The sequence below is a fragment of the Oncorhynchus keta genome, unplaced genomic scaffold (genome assembly GCF_023373465.1).
Source record: "Oncorhynchus keta strain PuntledgeMale-10-30-2019 unplaced genomic scaffold, Oket_V2 Un_contig_3930_pilon_pilon, whole genome shotgun sequence".
Taxonomy (NCBI): Eukaryota; Metazoa; Chordata; class Actinopteri; order Salmoniformes; family Salmonidae; genus Oncorhynchus; species Oncorhynchus keta.
In genome coordinates, this window is record NW_026287508.1 from 1 (window position 1) to 24006 (window position 24006).

A 24006-nucleotide genomic window follows, 5' to 3' on the forward strand; every position below is an offset into this window, starting at 1 on the left:
ACCATCACATACAGAGACAAACAGGAAGTTACCATCACATACAGAGACAAACAGGAAGTTACCATCACATACAGAGACAAACAGGAAGTTACCATCACATACAGAGACATACAGAGACAAACAGGATGTTACCATCACATACAGAGACAAACAGGAAGTTACCATCACATACAGAGACAAACAGGAAGTTACCATCACATACACATACAGTTACCATCACATACAGAGACAAACAAGTTACCATCACATACAGAGACAAACAGGATGTTACCATCACATACAGAGACAAACAGGAGTTACCATCACATACAGAGACAAACAGGAAGTTACCATCACATACAGAGACAAACAGGAAGTTACCATCACATACAGAGACAAACAGGAAGTTACCATCACATACAGAGACAAACAGGATGTTACCATCACATACAGAGACAAACAGGAAGTTACCATCACATACAGAGACAAACAGGAAGTTACCATCACATACAGAGACAAACAGGAAGTTACCATCACATACAGAGACAAACAGGAAGTTACCATCACATACAGAGACAAACAGGAAGTTACCATCACATACAGAGACAAACAGGAAGTTACCATCACATACAGAGACAAACAGGAAGTTACCATCACATACAGAGACAAACAGGATGTTACCATCACATACAGAGACAAACAGGAAGTTACCATCACATACAGAGACAAACAGGAAGTTACCATCACATACAGAGACAAACAGGAAGTTACCATCACATACAGAGACAAACAGGAAGTTACCATCACATACAGAGACAAACAGGAAGATACCATCACATACAGGACAAACAGGAGGTCATGGGTCATACAGAGACAAACAGGAAGCTCCATCTATACAGAGACAAACAGGAAGTTACCATCACATACAGAGACAAACAGGAAGTTACCATCACATACAGAGACAAACAGGAGTTACCATCACATACAGTGACAAACAGGTGTTACCATCACATACAGAGACAAACAGGATGTGTGTGTGTCATACAGAGTGTGTTACCATCACATACAGAGACAAACAGGAAGATGTGTCTACAGGTGTGTGTCTCTACGAGGTGTGTGTGTGTGTGTGTGTGTGTGTGTGTGCGTGTCTACGTGTGTGTGTCTCTACGTGTGTGTGTGTGTGTGTGTGTGTGTGTGTGTGTAGTACATACATGTCCCGGTCCTGTTGGCTGGTCTGGAGGTCTGGGTCTCAGGGGAGGAGAGGCTCTGTCTCCGACCCACCTCATCAGAGGGAGACGTGGGGAGAGAAGACACCGGGGGCGTCTGGGCACGACGCGTTGGCAGCAGAGTGGTGGTTGGGTAGCTTGAGAACATTTGCCTGTGAAGACGAGACATTGACTTTAAAAGGTATCCACAGTGTGTGTGTGTGTGTGTGTGTGTGTGTGTGTGTGTGTGTGTGTGTGTGTGTGTGTGTGTGTGTGTGTGTGTGTGTGTATATGTAGAGGTTCTATTTACCTGAGCAGGCTAAGAGGCATGACCCCAGGGGACTCTGAGGCAGGGACAGTCTCTGTGTCAGTAACAGGTGTAGTGGCTGTGGTCGTGTCCTCCAGAGAGGAGCTCATGAAGGAGGTGGTGCTGGAGGCAGAGGGGCTGGTGGTGATGGGGGTCTGGGCCTGCTGCTCTCCCTGCACACCCTCCTCACACTCTGGGTCAGCTAACACACCGGGAGAGAGACCACACACACTTAGTACAGAGTTACACACTTAGTACAGAGTTACAGGGTTAGATTAGAACAGAGTTACAGGGTTAGTACAGAGTTAGAACAGAGTAAGTAGAGTTAGAACAGAGTTAGTACAGAGTTAGAACAGAGTAAGTAGAGTTAGAACAGAGTTAGTACAGAGTAAGTAGAGTTAGAACAGAGTTAGAACAGAGTTAGAACAGAGTTAGTACAGAGTTAGAACAGAGTTAGAACAGAGTTAGTACAGAGTTAGTACAGAGTTAGTACAGAGTTAGTACAGAGTTAGTACAGAGTTAGTACAGAGTTAGAACAGAGTTAGTACAGAATTAGATCAGAGTTAGAACAGAGTTAGAACAGAGTTAGTACAGAGTTAGTACAGACTTAGTACAGAGTTAGTACAGAGTTAGAACAGAGTTAGTACAGAGTTAGAACAGAGTTAGAACAGAGTTAGAACAGAGTTAGTACAGAGTTAGTACAGACTTAGTACAGAGTTAGTACAGAGTTAGTACAGAGTTAGAACAGAGTTAGTACAGAGTTAGTACAGAGTTAGTACAGAGTTAGAACAGAGTTAGTACAGAGTTAGAACAGAGTTAGTACAGAGTTAGAACAGAGTTAGAACAGAGTTAGTACAGAGTTAGTACAGAGTTAGAACAGAGTTACAGAGTTAGAACAGAGTTAGTACAGAATTAGATCAGAGTTAGAACAGAGTTAGAACAGAGTTAGTACAGAGTTAGTACAGACTTAGTACAGAGTTAGTACAGAGTTAGAACAGAGTTAGTACAGAGTTAGAACAGAGTTAGTACAGAGTTAGTACAGAGTTAGTACAGAGTTAGAACAGAGTTAGTACAGAGTTAGAACAGAGTTACAGAGTTAGAACAGAGTTAGTACAGAGTTAGTACAGAGTTAGTACAGAGATAGAACAGAGTTAGAACAGAGTTAGAACAGAGTTAGTACAGAGTTAGTACAGAGTTAGTACAGAGTTAGAACAGAGTTAGAACAGAGTTAGTACAGAGTTAGAACAGAGTTAGAACAGAGTTAGAACAGAGTTAGTACAGAGTTAGTACAGAGTTAGAACAGAGTTAGTACAGAGTTAGAACAGAGTTAGTACAGAGTTAGTACAGAGTTAGAACAGAGATAGATCAGAGTTAGAACAGAGTTACTACAGAGTTTTTTTTCTCTTTAAATTTCTTGACACGTTACAACATCAGATCGTCTGAGAAGCCTTCAAGGTAAGTAGCCAGCTAGCTTGTAATCCTGGATGTGTTGTCAACCACATCAATATATGTTTAGACCCCAGTAAGACCCCATGAGGGCCCCAGGAAGGACCCAGGAGGGCCCCAGGAAGACCCCAGGAAGGCACAGGAGGGCCCCAGGAAAACCCCAGGAAGGCCCCAGGAAAACCCCAGGAAGACCCCAGGAAAACCCCAGGAAGGCCCCAGGAAGGCCCCAGGAAGGCCCCAGGAAGACCCCAGGAAAACCTCAGGAAGGCCCCAGGAGGGCCCCAGGAAGGCCCCAGGAAGGCCCCAGGAAGGCCCCAGGAAGACCCCAGTCCAGGGCCAGAGATGGAAAAGCCTTCCCTAACAAACAACATGTTATTTCCCTCAGTGTTACTCACCAGGTCTGGACTTGCCCCCACTGCAGTGTTCGTCCAGCAGCCCGCTGACCACCAATTTATAGATCATGGCCTGAGCTCTCTCCAAATCGGCCAATCCTAACGCCCGCTTGATGGGTGACCTCATCACGGCCCGCTTGACCATGTGACGCATCAGGAACTGCAGTGCCGCCCTCATCTCAACTTCCTCCTGGCACACGGGCGAGGGCGCTGCGCCACTAGGGGTGGACCCGGCGTTCAGATCTGCATTGTGTCCACTGGGAGCAGGCTCCGGCTGAGCCTGGACCTATTACAGAGTGGGCCATTAGCAGACACCTTGACTGAGCCTGGACCTATTTGGGCCAATAGCAGACACCTTGACTGAGCCTGGACCTATTACAGAGTGGGCCAATAGCAGACACCTTGACTGAGCCTGGACCTATTACAGAGTGGGCCATTAGCAGACACCTTGATTGAACCTGGACCTATTTCAGAGTGGGCCAATAGCAGACACCTTGATTGAACCTGGACCTATTTCAGAGTGGGCCAATAGCAGACACCTTGATTGAACCTGGACCTATTTCAGAGTGGGCCAATAGCAGACACCTTGATTGAACCTGGACCTATTACAGAGTGGGCCATTAGCAGACACTTTGATTGAACCTGGACCTATTACAGAGTGGGCCAATAGCAGACACCTTGATTGAACCTGGACCTATTACAGAGTGGGCCAATAGCAGACACTTTGATTGAACCTGGACCTATTACAGAGTGGGCCAATAGCAGATACCTTGATTGAACCTGGACCTATTACAGAGTGGGCCATTAGCAGACACTTTGATTGAACCTGGACCTATTACAGAGTGGGCCAATAGCAGACACCTTGATTGAACCTGGACCTATTACAGAGTGGGCCAATAGCAGACACCTTGATTGAACCTGGACCTATTACAGAGTGGGCCAATAGCAGACACTTTGATTGAACCTGGACCTATTACAGAGTGGGCCATTAGCAGACACCTTGACTGAGCCTGGACCTATTACAGAGTGGGCCATTAGCAGACACTTTGATTGAACCTGGACCTATTACAGAGTGGGCCAATAGCAGACACCACTTTGATTGAACCTGGACCTATTACAGAGTGGGCCAATAGCAGACACTTTGATTGAACCTGGACCTATTACAGAGTGGGCCAATAGCAGACACTTTGATTGAACCTGGACCTATTACAGAGTGGGCCATTAGCAGACACCTTGATTGAACCTGGACCTATTACAGAGTGGGCCATAAGCAGACACCTTTATTGAACCTGGACCTATTACAGAGTGGGCCAATAGCAGACACCTTGATTGAACCTGGACCTATTTCAGAGTGGGCCATAAGCAGACACCTTTATTGAACCTGGACCTATTACAGAGTGGGCCAATAGCAGACACCTTGATTGAACCTGGACCTATTACAGAGTGGGCCATTAGCAGACACCTTGATTGAACCTGGACCTATTACAGAGTGGGCCATTAGCAGACACCTTGATTGAACCTGGACCTATTTCAGAGTGGGCCATTAGCAGACACCTTGATTGAACCTGGACCTATTACAGAGTGGGCCATTAGCAGACACCTTGATTGAACCTGGACCTATTACAGAGTGGGCCAATAGCAGACACCTTGATTGAACCTGGACCTATTACAGAGTGGGCCATTAGCAGACACCTTGATTGAACCTGGACCTATTACAGAGTGGGCCAATAGCAGACACCTTGATTGAACCTGGATCTATTACAGAGTGGGCCAATAGCAGACACTTTGATTGACTAAAAACATATACAGTATACCTGGGGCCAGAGACATTTTCCGCATTTCTCTGAGAGGTACTATATGTTGTAAGAGCAATGCAGGATTTGAACCCACAACCCTGATGAAAGATTACTAACCTTGGGTATGAGCAGCAGCTCAACATACTTGGAGCAGGAGAGCAGGGTGCTGAGGGCCTTCATGGCCCCCAGGTAAAGGTAGGACAGCTGCACCGCATGGATCTCAGACTGACTGGCCCCTGAGGAGGGAGAGCCATCGTGGCCTCGGCCCTCATGGCCCTTCCTCCTGTTGCCCTCCTGGGGGGTCTGAGGAGCAGGGGAGAGGGTCTCTGGTCCTCCTCCACCCTGGTGTTGGGAGTCCAAGGCGCAGGAGGAGATCTCGCTCTCTGATTTCGAGTTGGGCACCGCGTGGGCTTTGACCTCGTCCAGGCTGTGTGACACCCTCAGATCAGAGGTTGTCGTCGTGGTGACGGTCCCCGTTGTTGTTGTGTCTCTGGCGTCTGGGGAGACCCTGTGTTGGTGGCTCTGCTCCGTCTCACTAGTTTTGTTGTTGAAGTCGTCGTTTGTCGTGGCGGTCGTCGTCGTCGTCGTATCGTGGCCTCCTCCGCTACGGTGCCTCTTCTCGTGGCGCCGGGCGCTCAGCTTCCCAGCGTCCTCGTGGATGGAAGTGAGATAGGTGAGGTCGAGGAGCAGGGAAGCGGTGAGGCCTCGGAAGCGTGCCACGTCAAAGGGCAGCGGCTCGCAGGGCTCCAGGTTGTACAGGGGAGTGTCACTAGGCGACCAGAAAGTTGGGAAGCTTTAATGAAGAACCAGAAGTGGAGGAACACAAAGGAAACACAGAGTAAGGGAAAGAAGGAGAGGAAGAATGACATGGTAGAGGAGTGGAGGATGGATGGTAGTCTGGGGGAGGGATGGTAGTCTGGGGGATGGATGGTAGTCTGGGGAGGGATGGTAGTCTGGGGGATGGATGGTAGTCTGGGGGATGGATGGTAGTCTGGGGGATGGATGGTAGTCTGGGGGATGGATGGTAGTCTGGGGGATGGATGGTAGTCTGGGGGATGGATGGTAGTAGAGGATGGATGGATGGATGGATGGTAGTCTGGGGGAGGGATGGTAGTCTGGGGGAGGATGGATGGTAGTCTAGAGGATGGATGGTAGTCTGGGGGATGGATGGTAGTCTGGGGGATGGATGGTAGTCTGGGGGAGGGATGGTAGAGTCTAGGAGGGATGGATGGTAGTCTGGGGGGGATGGATGGTAGTCTGGGGGAGGGGATGGTAGTCTGGGGGAGGAATGGTAGGGAGTCTAGAGGATGGATGGTAGTCTGGGGGAGGGATGGTAGTCTGGGGGATGGATGGTAGTCTGGGGAGGGATGGATGGTAGTCTGGGGGATGGATGGTAGTCTGGGGGATGGATGGTAGTCTGGGGATGGATGGTAGTCTGGGGAGGGATGGATGGTAGTCTGGGGGAGGGATGGTAGTCTGGGGGATGGATGGTAGTCTGGGGGATGGATGGTAGTCTGGGGGGGATGGATGGTAGTCTGGGGGAGGGATGGTAGTCTGGGGGATGGATGGTAGTCTGGGGGATGGGGGGGGATGGATGGTAGTCTGGGGGAGGGATGGTAGTCTGGGGGAGGGATGGATGGTAGTCTGGGGGATGGATGGTAGTCTGGGGGAGGGATGGTAGTCTGGGGGATGGATGGTAGTCTGGGGGATGGATGGTAGTCTGGGGGAGGGATGGTAGTCTGGGGGATGGATGGTAGTCTGGGGGATGGATGGTAGTCTGGGGGATGGATGGTAGTCTGGGGGGGATGGATGGTAGTCTGGGGGGGATGGATGGTAGTCTGGGGGATGGATGGTAGTCTGGGGGGGATGGATGGTAGTCTGGGGGGGGATGGATGGTAGTCTGGGGGGATGGATGGTAGTCTGGGGGAGGGATGGTAGTCTGGGGGATGGATGGTAGTCTGGGGGAGGGATGGTAGTCTGGGGGATGGATGGTAGTCTGGGGATGGATGGTAGTCTGGGGGATGGATGGTAGAGGGGGGATGGATGGTAGTCTGGGGGATGGATGGTAGTCTGGGGGATGGATGGTAGTCTGGGGGAGGGATGGTGGTAGTCTGGGGGAGGGATGGATGGTAGTCTGGGGGGGATGGATGGTAGTCTGGGGGAGGGATGGTAGTCTGGGGGAGGAATGGTAGAGGGGGATGGATGGTAGTCTGGGGGATGGATGGTAGTCTGGGGGGATGGATGGTAGTCTGGGGGATGGATGGTAGTCTGGGGGGGATGGATGGTAGTCTGGGGAGGGATGGATGGTAGTCTGGGGGTGGATGGTAGTCTGGGGAGGGATGGATGGTAGTCTGGGGGAGGGATGGTAGTCTGGGGGGGATGGATGGTAGTCTGGGGGATGGATGGTAGTCTGGGGGAGGGATGGATGGTAGTCTGGGGGAGGGATGGTAGTCTGGGGGATGGATGGTAGTCTGGGGGATGGATGGTAGTCTGGGGGATGGGGAGTCTGGGGGAGGGATGGTAGTCTGGGGGATGGATGGTAGTCTGGGGGGGATGGTAGTCTGGGGGATGGATGGTAGTCTGGGGGGGATGGATGGTAGTCTGGGGGGGATGGATGGTAGTCTGGGGATGGATGGTAGTCTGGGGGAGGGATGGATGGTAGTCTGGGGGGGATGGATGGTAGTCTGGGGGAGGGATGGTAGTCTGGGGGATGGATGGTAGTCTGGGGGAGGGATGGTAGTCTGGGGGAGGGATGGTAGGCTGGGGGATGGATGGTAGTCTGGGGGGGATGGATGGTAGTCTAGGGATGGATGGTAGTCTGGGGGGGATGGATGGTAGTCTGGGGGGGGAGGGATGGTAGTCTGGGGGAGGGATGGTAGTCTGGGGGGGATGGATGGTAGTCTGGGGGGGAGGGATGGTAGTCTGGGGAGGGGGGAGGGATGGATGGTAGTCTGGGGGATGGATGGTAGTCTGGGGGAGGGATGGATGGTAGTCTGGGGGAGGGATGGTAGTCTGGGGGAGGGATGGATGGTAGTCTGGGGGATGGATGGTAGTCTGGGGGATGGATGGTAGTCTGGGGGAGGGATGGTAGTCTGGGGGAGGGATGGTAGTCTGGGGGATGGATGGTAGTCTGGGGGGGAGGGATGGTAGTCTGGGGGAGGGATGGTAGTCTGGGGGATGGATGGTAGTCTGGGGGAGAGGATGGATGGTAGTCTGGGGGGGATGGATGGTAGTCTGGGGGATGGATGGTAGTCTGGGGGAGGGATGGTAGTCTGGGGGATGGATGGATGGTAGTCTGGGGGATGGAGGGATGGTAGTCTGGGGGAGGGATGGTAGTCTGGGGGAGGGATGGATGGTAGTCTGGGGAAAGGATGGTAGTCTGGGGGAGGATGGTAGTCTGGGGGATGGAGGGATGGTAGTCTGGGGGATGGAGGGATGGTAGTCTGGGGGGATGGATGGTAGTCTGGGGATGGATGGATGGTAGTCTGGGGGGATGGATGGTAGTCTGGGGGATGGATGGATGGTAGTCTGGGGGATGGATGGATGGTAGTCTGGGGGAGGGATGGTAGTCTGGGGGAGGGATGGTAGTCTGGGGGATGGATGGTAGTCTGGGGGAGGGATGGTAGTCTGGGGGATGGATGGATGGTAGTCTGGGGGAGGGATGGTAGTCTGGGGGAGGGATGGATGGTAGTCTGGGGGAGGGATGGATGGTAGTCTGGGGGAGGGATGGTAGTCTGGGGGAGGGAGGGATGGTAGTCTGGGGGAGGGATGGATGGTAGTCTGGGGGAGGGATGGATGGTAGTCTGGGGGGATGGATGGTAGTCTGGGGGAGGGATGGATGGTAGTCTGGGGGATGGATGGTAGTCTGAGGGGGGGATGGATGGTAGTCTGGGGGAGGGATGGTAGTCTGGGGGGGGATGGTAGTCTGGGGGAGGGATGGTAGTCTGGGGGATGGATGGTAGTCTGAGGGATGGATGGTAGTCTGGGGGAGGGATGGTAGTCTGCCCTGGGTGCCAGTCTGTTTCTACTCTCTTGCCATCTCCTTATGGAATTGTCATGTCAATGTTTAGCATGACAACAATGACACCTCAGGAGTTTGCCTTGCATAAACAGATCTGGGACCAGGCTAGGTGGATGGGTGGAGGAGGGCTGGCGGTACAATGGTACCATGCAGAGAAGGGACCAGGCTAGGTGGATGGGTGGAGGAGGGCTGGCGGTACAATGGTACCATGCAGAGAAGGGACCAGGCTAGGTGGATGGGTGGAGGAGGGCTGGCGGTACAATGGTACCATGCAGAGAAGGGACCAGGCTAGGTGGATGGGTGGAGGAGGGCTGGCGGTACAATGGTACCATGCAGAGAAGGGACCAGGCTAGGTGGATGGGTGGAGGAGGGCTGGCGGTACAATGGTACCATGCAGAGAAGGGACCAGTCAATGAACGAGTCAATAGTTGACGTACGGGATATGGATGATGGTGGATAAGTCCTTGGGAGGATAATGGATGACTATACAGGAGGTATTAATGGTAGTGGATGAGGGTGGCTAGAAGCATGGTGGGGAAGCATGGAGGATGATAATGGTAGTGGATGAGGGTGGCTAGAAGCATGGTGGGGAAGCATGAGGATGATAATGGTAGTGGATGAGGGTGGCTAGAAGCATGGTGGGGAAGCATGGAGGATGATAATGGTAGTGGATGAGGGTGGCTAGAAGCATGGTGGGGAAGCATGGAGGATGATAATGGTAGTGGATGAGGGTGGCTAGAAGCATGGTGGGGAAGCATGGAGGATGATAATGGTAGTGGATGAGGGTGGCTAGAAGCATGGTGGGGAAGCATGGAGGATGATAATGGTAGTGGATGATGGTGACTAGAAGCATGGTGGGGAAGCATGGAGGATGATAATGGTAGTGGATGAGGGTGGCTAGAAGCATGGTGGGGTGGGTGGTTATGGAGGAAAGTACTGAAACAGAGCTGGGTGATGGAGGTTTACAGCATATTGATGTGAACATAGCCAGGCAATACAGACAGTGTATATATTATCTATCAGCCAGTGTATATACTATCTATCAGCCAGTGTATATGCTATCTATCAGCCAGTGTAGATCTATCAGCCAGTGTAGATCTATCAGCCAGTGTAGATATTATCTATCAGCCAGTGTAGATACTATCCATCAGCCAGTGTATATCTATCAGCCAGTGTAGATACTATCAGCCAGTGTATATCTATCAGCCAGTGTAGATACTATCTATCAGCCAGTGTAGATCTATCAGCCAGTGTATATATTATCTATCAGCCAGTGTAGATACAATCTATCAGCCAGTGTAGATCTATCAGCCAGTGTAGATCTATCAGCCAGTGTAGATACTATCAGCCAGTGTATATCTATCAGCCAGTGTATATCTATCAGCCAGTGTAGATACTATCAGCCAGTGTAGATACTATCAGCCAGTATAGATACTATCAGCCAGTGTATATCTATCAGCCAGTGTATATACTATCAGCCAGTGGAGATAGTATCTATCAGCCAGTGTATATCTATCAGCCAGTGTATATCTATCAGCCAGTGTAGATACTATCAGCCAGTGTATATCTATCAGCCAGTGTATATACTATCAGCCAGTGTAGATACTATCAGCCAGTGGAGATAGTATCTATCTATCAGCCAGTGTAGATAGTGTGTATCTATCAGCCAGTGTAGATACTATCAGCCAGTGTATATCTATCAGCCAGTGTATATACTATCAGCCAGTGTATATCTATCAGCCAGTGTAGATAGTATCTATCTATCAGCCAGTGTAGATAGTATGTATCTATCAGCCAGTGTAGATACTATCAGCCAGTGGAGATAGTATCTATCAGCCAGTGTATATCTATCAGCCAGTGTAGATAGTATCTATCTATCAGCCAGTGTATATCTATCAGCCAGTGTAGATGCTATCTATCAGCCAGTGTAGATAGTATCTATCTATCAGCCAGTGTATATCTATCAGCCAGTGGAGATAGTATCTGTCAGCCAGTGTATATCTATCAGCCAGTGTAGATACTATCAGCCAGTGTATATCTATCAGCCAGTGTAGATACTATCAGCCAGTGTATATCTATCAGCCAGTGTATATCTATCAGCCAGTGTAGATACTATCAGCCAGTGTATATCTATCAGCCAGTGTATATCTATCAGCCAGTGTATATCTATCAGCCAGTGTATATCTATCAGCCAGTGTATATCTATCAGCCAGTGTAGATAGTATCTATCTATCAGCCAGTGTATATCTATCAGCCAGTGTATATCTATCAGCCAGTGTATATCTATCAGCCAGTGTAGATACTATCTATCAGCCAGTGTATATCTATCAGCCAGTGTATATCTATCAGCCAGTGTAGATAGTATCTATCTATCAGCCAGTGTAGATACTATCAGCCAGTGGAGATAGTATCTATCAGCCAGTGTATATCTATCAGCCAGTGTATATACTATCTATCAGCCAGTGTAGATATTATCTATCAGCCAGTGTAGATCTATCAGCCAGTGTAGATATTATCAGCCAGTGTATATCTATCAGCCAGTGTATATCTATCAGCCAGTGTAGATAGTATCTATCTATCAGCCAGTGTATATCTATCAGCCAGTGTAGATACTATCAGCCAGTGTATATCTATCAGCCAGTGTATATCTATCAGCCAGTGTATATACTATCTATCAGCCAGTGTAGATATTATCTATCAGCCAGTGTAGATCTATCAGCCAGTGTAGATACTATCAGCCAGTGTATATCTATCAGCCAGTGTATATCTATCAGCCAGTGGAGATAGTATCTATCAGCCAGGGTATATCTATCAGCCAGTGTATATCTATCAGCCAGTGTATATCTATCAGTCAGTGTAGATACTATCAGCCAGTGTATATCTATCAGCCAGTGTATATACTATCAGCCAGTGTAGATACTATCAGCCAGTGGAGATAGTATCTATCTATCAGCCAGTGTAGATAGTATGTATCTATCAGCCAGTGTAGATACTATCAGCCAGTGGAGATAGTATCTATCAGCCAGTGTATATCTATCAGCCAGTGTATATACTATCTATCAGCCAGTGTAGATATTATCTATCAGCCAGTGTAGATCTATCAGCCAGTGTAGATATTATCAGCCAGTGTATATCTATCAGCCAGTGTATATCTGTCAGCCAGTGTAGATAGTATCTATCTATCAGCCAGTGTATATCTATCAGCCAGTGGAGATATACATATATCAGCCAGTGTAGATACTATCAGCCAGTGGCCAGTATATCTATCAGCCAGTGTATATCTATCAGCCAGTGTAGATCTATCAGCCAGTGTAGATCTATAGCCTATCTATCAGCCAGTGTAGATAGTATCTATCTATCAGCCAGTGTAGATACTATCAGCCAGTGGAGATAGTATCTATCAGCCAGTGTATATCTATCAGCCAGTGTAGATAGTATATATCTATCAGCCAGTGTTCATCTATCAGCCAGTGTAGATACTATCAGCCAGTGTAGATACTATCAGCCAGTGTAGATACTATCAGCCAGTATAGATACTATCAGCCAGTGTATATCTATCAGCCAGTGTATATCTATCAGCCAGTGTATATACTATCAGCCAGTGGAGATAGTATCTATCAGCCAGGGTATATCTATCAGCCAGTGTATATCTATCAGCCAGTGTATATCTATCAGCCAGTGTATATACTATCAGCCAGTGTATATCTATCAGCCAGTGTATATCTATCAGCCAGTGTATATCTATCAGCCAGTGTATATCTATCAGCCAGTGTAGATAGTATCTATCTATCAGCCAGTGTATATCTATCAGCCAGTGGAGATAGTATCTGTCAGCCAGTGTATATCTATCTATCAGCCAGTGGAGATAGTATCTATAAGCCAGTGTATATCTATCAGCCAGTGTTTATCTATCAGCCAGTGTATATACTATCTATCAGCCAGTGGAGATATTATCTATCAGCCAGTGTAGATCTATCAGCCAGTGTAGATATTATCAGCCAGTGTATATCTATCAGCCAGTGTATATCTATCAGCCAGTGGAGATAGTATCTGTCAGCCAGTGTATATCTATCAGCCAGTGTAGATACTATCAGCCAGTGTATATCTATCAGCCAGTGTATATCTATCAGCCAGTGTATATCTATCAGACAGTGTAGATACTATCTATCAGCCAGTGTATATCTATCAGCCAGTGTATATCTATCAGCCAGTGTATATCTATCAGCCAGTGTAGATAGTATCTATCTATCAGCCAGTGTATATCTATCAGCCAGTGGAGATAGTATCTGTCAGCCAGTGTATATCTATCAGCCAGTGTATATACTATCTATCAGCCAGTGTAGATATTATCTATCAGCCAGTGTAGATCTATCAGCCAGTGTAGATATTATCAGCCAGTGTATATCTATCAGCCAGTGTATATCTGTCAGCCAGTGTAGATAGTATCTATCTATCAGCCAGTGTATATCTATCAGCCAGTGGAGATATACACTGGCTGACAGATCTATCTATCAGCCAGTGTAGATACTATCAGCCAGTGTATATCTATCAGCCAGTGTATATCTATCAGCCAATGTATATCTATCAGCCAGTGTATATCTATCAGCCAGTGTAGATCTATCAGCCAGTGTATATCTATCAGCCAGGGTATATCTATCAGCCAGTGTATATCTATCAGCCAGTGTAGATAGTATCTATCTATCAGCCAGTGTATATCTATCAGCCAGTGGAGATAAGTATCTGTCAGCCAGTGTATATCTATCTATCAGCCAGTGGAGATAGTATCTATAAGCCAGTGTATATCTATCAGCCAGTGTTTATCTATCAGCCAGTGTTTATCTATCAGCCAGTGTATATACTATCTATCAGCCAGTGGAGATATTATCTATCAGCCAGATAATATATACACTGGCTGATAGATAGTATCTACACTGGCTGATGGATAGTATCTATCAGCCAGTGTAGATACTATCTATCAGCCAGTGTAGATACTATCCATCAGCCAGTGTAGATACTATCTATCAGCCAGTGTAGATACTATCCATCAGCCAGTGTAGATACTATCCATCAGCCAGTGTAGATACTATCCATCAGCCAGTGTAGATACTATCCATCAGCCAGTGTAGATACTATCCATCAGCCAGTGTAGATACTATCCATCAGCCAGTGTAGATACTATCCATCAGCCAGTGTAGATACTATCTATCAGCCAGTGTAGATACTATCCATCAGCCAGTGTACCTATTCAGCAAGACATCAAACTGCTTTTCAGTAAAATAAATCTAATTGAATATAAAGCTGAATCCTCCTGAAATGAATTTATTCAGACGATTATGACGGTTATTTTTGAAAGGGGGTGGGGGATCATGGTTATTGTCCATAATTGGGGGGGATCATGGTTATTGTCCATAATTGGGGGGGATCATGGTTATTGTCCATAATTGGGGGGGATCATGGTTATTGTCCATAATTGGGGGGATCATGGTTATTGTCCATAATTGGGGGGATCATGGTTATTGTCCATAATTGGGGGGATCATGGTTATTGTCCATAATTGGGGGGATCATGGTTATTGTCCATAATTGGGGGATCATGGTTATTGTCCATAATTGGGGGGATCATGGTTATTGTCCATAATTGGGGGGATCATGGTTATTGTCCATAATTGGGGGATCATGGTTATTGTCCATAATTGGGGGATCATGGTTATTGTCCATAATTGGGGGGATCATGGTTATTGTCCATAATGGGGGATCATGGTTATTGTCCATAATTGGGGGGATCATGGTTATTGTCCATAATTGGGGGGATCATGGTTATTGTCCATAATTGGGGGGATCATGGTTATTGTCCATAATTGGGGGATCATGGTTATTGTCCATAATTGGGGGGGATCATGGTTATTGTCCATAATTGGGGGGGATCATGGTTATTGTCCATAATTGGGGGGGATCATGGTTATTGTCCATAATTGGGGGATCATGGTTATTGTCCATAATTGGGGGGGATCATGGTTATTGTCCATAATTGGGGGGGATCATGGTTATTGTCCATAATTGGGGGGGATCATGGTTATTGTCCATAATTGGGGGGGGATCATGGTTATTGTCCATAATTGGGGGGGATCATGGTTATTGTCCATAATTGGGGGGGATCATGGTTATTGTCCATAATTGGGGGATCATGGTTATTGTCCATAATTGGGGGGGATCATGGTTATTGTCCATAATTGGGGGGGGGATCATGGTTATTGTCCATAATTGGGGGGGATCATGGTTATTGTCCATAATTGGGGGGGATCATGGTTATTGTCCATAAATGTTAGTGAAAAGGTTATGCTATAATTGTGCCAGCCCTAATAATACGCCTTGCTTCTCTCAAGACTTTAGCCTGTTCTCAGATCAGCTTCTCTCAAGACCTTAGCCTGTTCTCAGATCAGCTTCTCTCAAGACTTTAGCCTGTTCTCAGATCAGTTTCTATCAAGACTTTAGCCTGTTCTCAGATCAGTTTCTATCACGACCGTAGCCTGTTCTCAGATCAGTTTCTACCAAGACTGTTCTCAGATCGGCTTCTCTCAAGACCTTAGCCTGGTCTCAGATTAGTTCCTACCAATACCTTAGCCTGTTCTCAGATCAGTTTCTATCAATACCTTAGTCTGTTCTCAGATCAGTTTCTGACTATTCCCTTGCCATTGTCAAGCCATGAGAATTCCATTAGACATGAGAGAACAAACAGATCTGGGATCAGGGTACCAGGACCTGCAGGGTTCAACTATAATGTTAATACCTGATGGTGATCTCAGCCTCGTCCCACTGCACCTTGGCCGAGGTGCTCCCCTCCTTCACCACGCCCAGGAGAGTAGCATGCCGACCGGTCTGTTTGTGAACACAGCGCCCCCCAACACGCAGCCCTGCGTCAGCACCCCCCATCACCGCCAGCACAGGCCACACCTGAGAGTTCAACACGGAAGGCCTTTAGGACAGACAGCGAACCTCTGACATAGCAACTGCTGCTCCAGTTCACAATGAGCAACGTGCTACTTAAATATGACATGTAAATGAACACAGTTATTACCAATATAAATATCCTGATGCTACATCACATACTGTAGTTTATTTAGTAGGAACTGCAACATAAGAGCTGCCTTGTGTTGTCATGGTGAAATGTTGTCATGGTGCGGTGTCGTGGTGCGGTGTTGTCATGGTGAAATGTTGTCATGGTGCGGTGTCGTGGTGCGGTGTTGTCATGGTGAAATGTCATGGTGCGGTGTCGTGGTGCGGTGTTGTCATGGTGCGGTGGTGTCATGGTGCGGTGTCGTGGTGCGGTGTTGTCATGGTGCGGTGTTGTCATGGTGCGGTGGTGTCATGGTGAGGTGTCGTGGTGCGGTGTCATGGTGCGGTGTCGTGGTGCGGTGGTGTCATGGTGCTGTGTCATGGTGCGGTGGTGTCATGGTGCGGTGGTGTCATGGTGCGGTGTGTCAGGTGCGGTGGTGTCATGTTGCGGTGTCATGGTGCGGTGGTGTCATGGTGCGGTGGTGTCATGGTGCGGTGGTGTCGTGGTGCGGTGTCATGGTGCGGTGGTGTCATGGTGCGGTGGTGTCATGGTGCGGTGGTGTCATGGTGCGGTGTCGTGGTGCGGTGGTGTCATGGTGCGGTGGTGTCATGGTGCGGTGGTGTCGTGGTGCGGTGGTGTCATGGTGCGGTGGTGTCATGGTGCGGTGGTGTCATGGTGCGGTGGTGTCATGGTGCGGTGGTGTCATGGTGCGGTGGTGTCATGGTGCGGTGGTGTCATGGTGCGGTGGTGTCGTGGTGCGGTGGTGTCGTGGTGCGGTGTCATGGTGCGGTGGTGTCATGGTGCGGTGGTGTCGTGGTGCGGTGGTGTCATGGTGCGGTGGTGTCATGGTGCGGTGTCGTGGTGCGGTGGTGTCATGGTGCGGTGGTGTCATGGTGCGGTGTCGTGGTGCGGTGGTGTCATGGTGCTGTGTCATGGTGCGGTGGTGTCATGGTGTGGTGGTGTCATGGTGCGGTGGTGTCATGGTGCGGTGTGTCAAGGTGCGGTGGTGTCATGGTGCAGTGTGTCATGGTGCGGTGGTGTCATGGTGCGGTGGTGTCATGGTGCGGTGGTGTCATGGTGCGGTGGTGTCATGGTGCGGTGGTGTCATGGTGAGGTGGTGTCATGGTGCGGTGGTGTCATGGTGCGGTGGTGTCATGGTGCGGTGGTGTCATGGTGGTGCGGTGGTGTCGGTGGTGTCATGGTGGTGTCATGGTGCGGTGTCGTGGTGCGGTGTCGTGGTGCGGTGTTGTCATGGTGCGGTGTCGTGGTGCGGTGTCGTGGTGCGGTGTTGTCATGGTGCGGTGTCGTGGCGCGGTGTTGACATGGTGCGGTGGTGTCATGGTGCGGTGTCATGGTGCGGTGTCGTGGTGCGGTGGTGTCATGGTGCTGTGTCATGGTGCGGTGGTGTCATGGTGTGGTGGTGTCGTGGTGCGGTGGTGTCATGGTGCGGTGGTGTCGTGGTGCGGTGGTGTCATGGTGTGGTGGTGTCGTGGTGTGGTGGTGTCATGGTGCGGTGGTGTCATGGTGCGGTGTGTCAAGGTGCGGTGGTGTCATGGTGCGGTGGTGTCATGGTGCGGTGTCGTGGTGCGGTGTTGTCATGGTGCGGTGGTGTCATGGTGCGGTGGTGTCATGGTGCGGTGGTGTCGTGGTGAGGTGGTGTCATGGTGCGGTGGTGTCATGGTGCGGTGGTGTTATGGTGCGGTGTCGTGGTGCGGTGTCGTGGTGCGGTGTTGTCATGGTGCGGTGGTGTCATGGTGCGGTGGTGTCATGGTGCGGTGTCGTGGTGCGGTGTTGTCATGGTGCGGTGGTGTCATGGTGCGGTGGTGTCGTGGTGAGGTGGTGTCGTGGTGCGGTGGTGTCATGGTGCGGTGGTGTCATGGTGCGGTGGTGTCATGGTGCGGTGTCGTGGTGCGGTGTCGTGGTGCGGTGTTGTCATGGTGCGGTGTCGTGGTGCGGTGTTGTCATGGTGCGGTGGTGTCATGGTGCGGTGTCGTGGTGCGGTGGTGTCATGGTGTGGTGGTGTCATGGTGCGGTGGTGTCATGGTGCGGTGTTGTCATGGTGCGGTGGTGTCATGGTGCGGTGGTGTCATGGTGCGGTGGTGTCATGGTGCGGTGTTGTCATGGTGCGGTGGTGTCATGGTGCGGTGTCGTGGTGTGGTGGTGTCATGGTGAGGTGGTGTCATGGTGCGGTGGTGTCATGGTGCGGTGGTGTCATGGTGCGGTGGTGTCATGGTGCGGTGTCGTGGTGCGGTGTTGTCATGGTGCGGTGGTGTCATGGTGCGGTGGTGTCATGGTGAGGTGGTGTCATGGTGCGGTGGTGTCATGGTGCGGTGGTGTCATGGTGCGGTGTCGTGGTGCGGTGTCGTGGTGCGGTGTTGTCATGGTGCGGTGTTGTCATGGTGCGGTGTCGTGGTGCGGTGTTGTCATGGTGCGGTGTCGTGGTGCGGTGTTGTCATGGTGCGGTGTCGTGGTGCGGTGTTGTCATGGTGCGGTGTCATGGTGCGGTGGTGTCATGGTGCGGTGGTGTCATGGTGCGGTGTTGTCATGGTGAGGTGTTGTCATGGTGCGGTGGTGTCATGGTGAGGTGTTGTCATGGTGCGGTGGTGTCGTGGTGCGGTGGTGTCATGGTGCGGTGGTGTCATGGTGCGGTGTTGTCATGGTGAGGTGTTGTCATGGTGCGGTGGTGTCATGGTGAGGTGTTGTCATGGTGCGGTGGTGTCATGGTGCGGTGGTGTCGTGGTGAGGTGGTGTCATGGTGCGGTGGTGTCATGGTGCGGTGGTGTCATGGTGCGGTGTCGTGGTGCGGTGGTGTCATGGTGCGGTGGTGTCATGGTGCGGTGGTGTCATGGTGCGGTGGTGTCATGGTGCGGTGGTGTCATGGTGCGGTGGTGTCGTGGTGCGGTGGTGTCATGGTGAGGTGGTGTCATGGTGAGGTGGTGTCATGGTGCGGTGGTGTCATGGTGCGGTGGTGTCATGGTGCGGTGGTGTCATGGTGCGGTGGTGTCATGGTGCGGTGTTGTCATGGTGCGGTGGTGTCATGGTGCGGTGTCGTGGTGTGGTGGTGTCATGGTGTGGTGGTGTCATGGTGCGGTGGTGTCATGGTGCGGTGGTGTCATGGTGCGGTGGTGTCATGGTGCGGTGTTGTCATGGTGCGGTGGTGTCATGGTGCGGTGGTGTCATGGTGCGGTGGTGTCATGGTGAGGTGTTGTCATGGTGCGGTGTCGTGGTGCGGTGGTGTCATGGTGCGGTGGTGTCATGGTGCGGTGTTGTCATGGTGAGGTGTTGTCATGGTGAGGTGTTGTCATGGTGCGGTGTTGTCATGGTGCGGTGGTGTCATGGTGCGTTGTCATGGTGAGGTGTTGTCATGGTGCGGTGGTGTCATGGTGCGGTGGTGTCATGGTGCGGTGGTGTCATGGTGGTGTGTCAAAGTGTTTCTTGCAAATAAATTAAAAACTATTAGCCTGGGTACCAGTATGTTTGTGCTAACATTCCACACTCATGCCAAAAACATTGTGGAATAATATCAGAAACAGAATGGTACCCAAGCTAATAAAGAGTGAAAACAAAAGCTCAGTCAATAGATAGACAGACCTCTGTACAGAGGGTCCTGAGGTGGTGGTCAGAGAGTTCCCCCAGACCTCCATGCCCCTGGCGGCTCCCGTGTCCCGGCCGGCCCCTCTCCTCCTCCCCTCTCTGGGGGTCCCTGGACGAGTCCCTCTGGGCGTCATGCTCCTCTCTGCTCTGCACCGAACGACTCTTCTTTAACCTCTGACCTGATGTGTCACATGATGTGTTACTGTACATGTGATGGTGCTGACTGTGGGCCTTTTAATATTAACTCACGGAAATTATGTTTAAATCTGGTCAACATGTGGAAAAGTCAGGAAATTCAAATGAAGCAACAGAAGCCCTAACTTGATCCAATGAGCAACAGAAGCCCTAACTTTATCCAATGAGCAACAGAAGCCCTAACGTTATCCAATGAGCAACACAAGCCCTAACTTTATCCAATGAGCATCACAAGCCCTAACTTTATCCAATGAGCAACACAGGCCCTAACGTTATCCAATGAGCATCACAAGCCCTAACGTTATCCAATGAGCAACAAGCCCTAACTTTATCCAATGAGCAACAGAAGCCCTAACTTTATCCAATGAGCATCACAAGCCCTAACGTTATCCAATGAGCAACAAGCCCTAACTTTATCCAATGAGCAACACAAGCCCTAACTTTATCCAATGAGCAACACAAGCCCTAACGTTATCCAATGAGCAACACAAGCCCTAACTTTATCCAATGAGCAACACAAGCCCTAACTTTATCCAATGAGCAACACAAGCCCTAACGTTATCCAATGAGCATCACAAGCCCTAACTTTATCCAATGAGCAACACAAGCCCTAACTTTATCCAATGAGCAACACAAGCCCTAACTTTATCCAATGAGCATCACAAGCCCTAACTTTATCCAATGAGCAACACAGGCCCTAACGTTATCCAATGAGCAACACAAGCCCTAACGTTATCCAATGAGCAACAGAAGCCCTAACTTTATCCAATGAGCAACACAAGCCCTAACTTTATCCAATGAGCAACACAAGCCCTAACTTTATCCAATGAGCATCACAAGCACTAACTTTATCCAATGAGCAACAGAAGCCCTAACTTTATCCAATGAGCAACAAGCCCTAACTTTATCCAATGAGCAACACAGGCCCTAACTTGATCCAATGAGCAACACAAGCCCTAACTTGATCCAATGAGCAACACAGGCCCTAACTTTATCCAATGAGCAACACAAGCCCTAACTTTATCCAATGAGCATCACAAGCCCTAACTTTATCCAATGAGCAACACAGGCCCTAACGTTATCCAATGAGCAACACAAGCCCCAACTTGATCCAATGAGCAACACAAGCCCTAACTTTATCCAATGAGCATCACAAGCCCCAACTTGATCCAATGAGCAACACAGGCCCTAACTTTATCCAATGAGCAACACAAGCCCTAACTTTATCCAATGAGCAACACAAGCCCTAACTTGATCCAATGAGCAACACAGGCCCTAACTTTATCCAATGAGCATCACAAACCCTAACTTTATCCAATGAGCAACAAGCCCCAACTTGATCCAATGAGCAACACAGGCCCTAACTTGATCCAATGAGCAACACAGGCCCTAACTTTATCCAATGAGCAACAAGCCCCAACTTGATCCAATGAGCAACACAAGCCCTAACTTGATCCAATGAGCAACACAAGCCCTAACTTGATCCAATGAGCAACACAAGCCCTAACTTGATCCAATGAGCAACACAAGCCCTAACTTGATCCAATGAGCAACACAAGCCCTAACTTGATCCAATGAGCAACACAAGCCCTAACTTGATCCAATGAGCAACACAAGCCCTAACTTGATCCAATGAGCAACACAGGCCCTAACTTTATCCAATGAGCAACACAAGCCCTAACTTTATCCAATGAGCATCACAAGCCCTAACTTTATCCAATGAGCAACACAGGCCCTAACGTTATCCAATGAGCAACACAAGCCCCAACTTGATCCAATGAGCAACACAAGCCCTAACTTTATCCAATGAGCATCACAAGCCCCAACTTGATCCAATGAGCAACACAGGCCCTAACTTTATCCAATGAGCAACACAAGCCCTAACTTTATCCAATGAGCAACACAAGCCCTAACTTGATCCAATGAGCAACACAGGCCCTAACTTTATCCAATGAGCAACAGAAGCCCTAAGTTGATCCAACTTGATCCTCATAGACCAATGAGTTGGTCTACTGTACTTTAAACTGCCTTGGTGACATGACACAAAGCAGACAGTGAAGTCCACATCTCTCCTCCACCTCCCTTCTCTGATGTCCTCTCTCCTCAACCTCCCTTCTCTGATGTCCTCTCACCTCTCTCCTCAACCTCCCTTCTCTGATGTCCTCTCACCTCTCTCCTCAACCTCCCTTCTCTAATGTCCTCTCACCTCCTTTCTCCTCTCCTCTCCTCAACCTCCTTCTCTAATGTCCTCTCTCCTCAACCTCCCTTCTCTGATGTCCTCTCACCTCTCTCCTCAACCTCCCTTCTCTGATGTCCTCTCACCTCTCTCCTCAACCTCCCTTCTCTAATATTCTCTCACCTCCTTTCTCCTCTCCTATCCTCAACCTCCCTTATCTAATGTCCTCTCTCCTCTCCTCAACCTCCCTTCTCTAATGTCCTCTCACCTCCTTTCTCCTCTCCTCTCCTCAACCTCCCTTCTCTAATGTCCTCTCACCTCCTTTCTCCTCTCCTCAACCTCCCTTCTCTAATGTCCTCTCACCTTCTCTCCTCAACCTCCCTTCTCTAATGTCCTCTCACCTCCTTTCTCCTCTCCTCAACCTCCCTTCTCTAATGTCCTCTCTCCTCTCCTCAACCTCCCTTCTCTAATGTCCTCTCACCTCCTTTCTCCTCTCCTCTCCTCAACCTCCCTTCTCTAATGTCCTCTCACCTCCTTTCTCCTCTCCTCAACCTCCCTTCTCTAATGTCCTCTCTCCTCTCCTCAACCTCCCTTCTCTAATGTCCTCTCACCTCCTTTCTCCTCTCCTCTCCTCAACCTCCCTTCTCTAATGTCCTCTCACCTTTCTCCTCTCCTCAACCTCCCTTCTCTAATGTCCTCTCTCCTCTCCTCAACCTCCCTTCTCTAATGTCCTCTCACCTCCTTTCTCCTCTCCTCTCCTCAACCTCCCTTCTCTAATGTCCTCTCTCCTCTCCTCAACCTCCCTTCTCTAATATCCTTTCACCTCTCTCCTCAACCTCCCTTTTCTAATGTCCTCTCACCACAACCTCCCTTCTCTAATGTCCTCTCACCTCCTCTCCTCAACCTCCCTTCTCTAATATCCTCTCACCTCTCTCCTCAACCTCCCTTTTCTAATGTCCTCTCACCACAACCTCCCTTCTCTAATGTCCTCTCACCTCCTCTCCTCAACCTCCCTTCTCTAATGTCCTCTCACCTCCTCTCTCCTCTCCTCAACCTCCCTTCTCTAATGTCCTCTCACCTCCTCTCCTCAACCTCCCTTCTATGTCCTCTCACCTCTCTCCTCAATCTCCCTTCTCTAATGTCCTCTCTCCTCAACCTCCCTTCTCTAATGTCCTCTCACCTCCTCTCTTCTCCTCAACCTCCCTTCTATAATGTCCTCTCACCTTCTCTCCTCTCCTCAACCTCCCTTCTCTAATGTCCTGTCTTCTCCCTCCCTCAACCCTCTCCTCTCTGTCCTCTCCCCCTCCTCCTATTCTCTCCCCCCCTCTCTCCTCTCCCCTCTCCCCCTCCCCTCCCTCCTCTCTCCCCTCTCACCTTCTCTCCTCCCTCTCCTCTCCTCTCCCCCCCCCTCTCTCTCTCTCCTCTCCTCCTCCTCTCCCCTCCTCTCCTACCTCTCCTCTCTCTCCCCCTCTCCCCTCTCCTCCTCTCCCCTCCTCTCTCTCCTCTCCTCCCTCCCCCCTCTCCTCCTCCCCTCTCCTCTCCTCTCCTCTCCTCCCTCCTCTCCCCCCTCCCTCCCTCCTCCCCTCTTCCCCCTCCTCTCCTCCTCCCCCCTACTCCTCCCTCCCCCTCCTCCCCTCCCTCCTCTCCCTCCTCTCCTCTCCCTCCCTCCCCTCCTCCTACCGTTGGCTGAGTCTCCTCGTGTAACCTCTCCTCTCCCTCCCCTCTCTTCTCTCCTCCCCTCCCCCCTCCCTCTCCTCCTCCCCCTCCCTCCTCTCCTCCTCCCCCTCCCTCCTCCCCCCTCCCCTACCCCCTGGCTCCCCTCTCTCCCTCCTCCTCCTCCCC

The 24006-nt window shown here is 50.0% G+C and overlaps 1 protein-coding gene across 1 annotated transcript in view; it reads right to left on the reverse strand.

Annotated features, from left to right (window-relative positions):
• Positions 1-1190: 1190 nt before the first annotated feature.
• Positions 1191-24006, reverse strand: part of LOC127924298 (probable E3 ubiquitin-protein ligase HERC1) — a gene marked incomplete at its 3' end in the record, with an annotated part of 31890 nt that continues 9074 nt past the window's right edge. Inside the window, exons 7-12 of the mRNA XM_052508907.1 lie at positions 19791-19972; positions 15933-16096; positions 5243-5918; positions 3333-3615; positions 1495-1693; positions 1191-1357 (exon numbers count right to left, since the gene is read on the reverse strand). Of these exons, the coding sequence (XP_052364867.1) occupies positions 1191-1357; positions 1495-1693; positions 3333-3615; positions 5243-5918; positions 15933-16096; positions 19791-19972 (1671 nt within the window). The remainder of the gene's footprint in view (positions 1358-1494; positions 1694-3332; positions 3616-5242; positions 5919-15932; positions 16097-19790; positions 19973-24006) is intronic.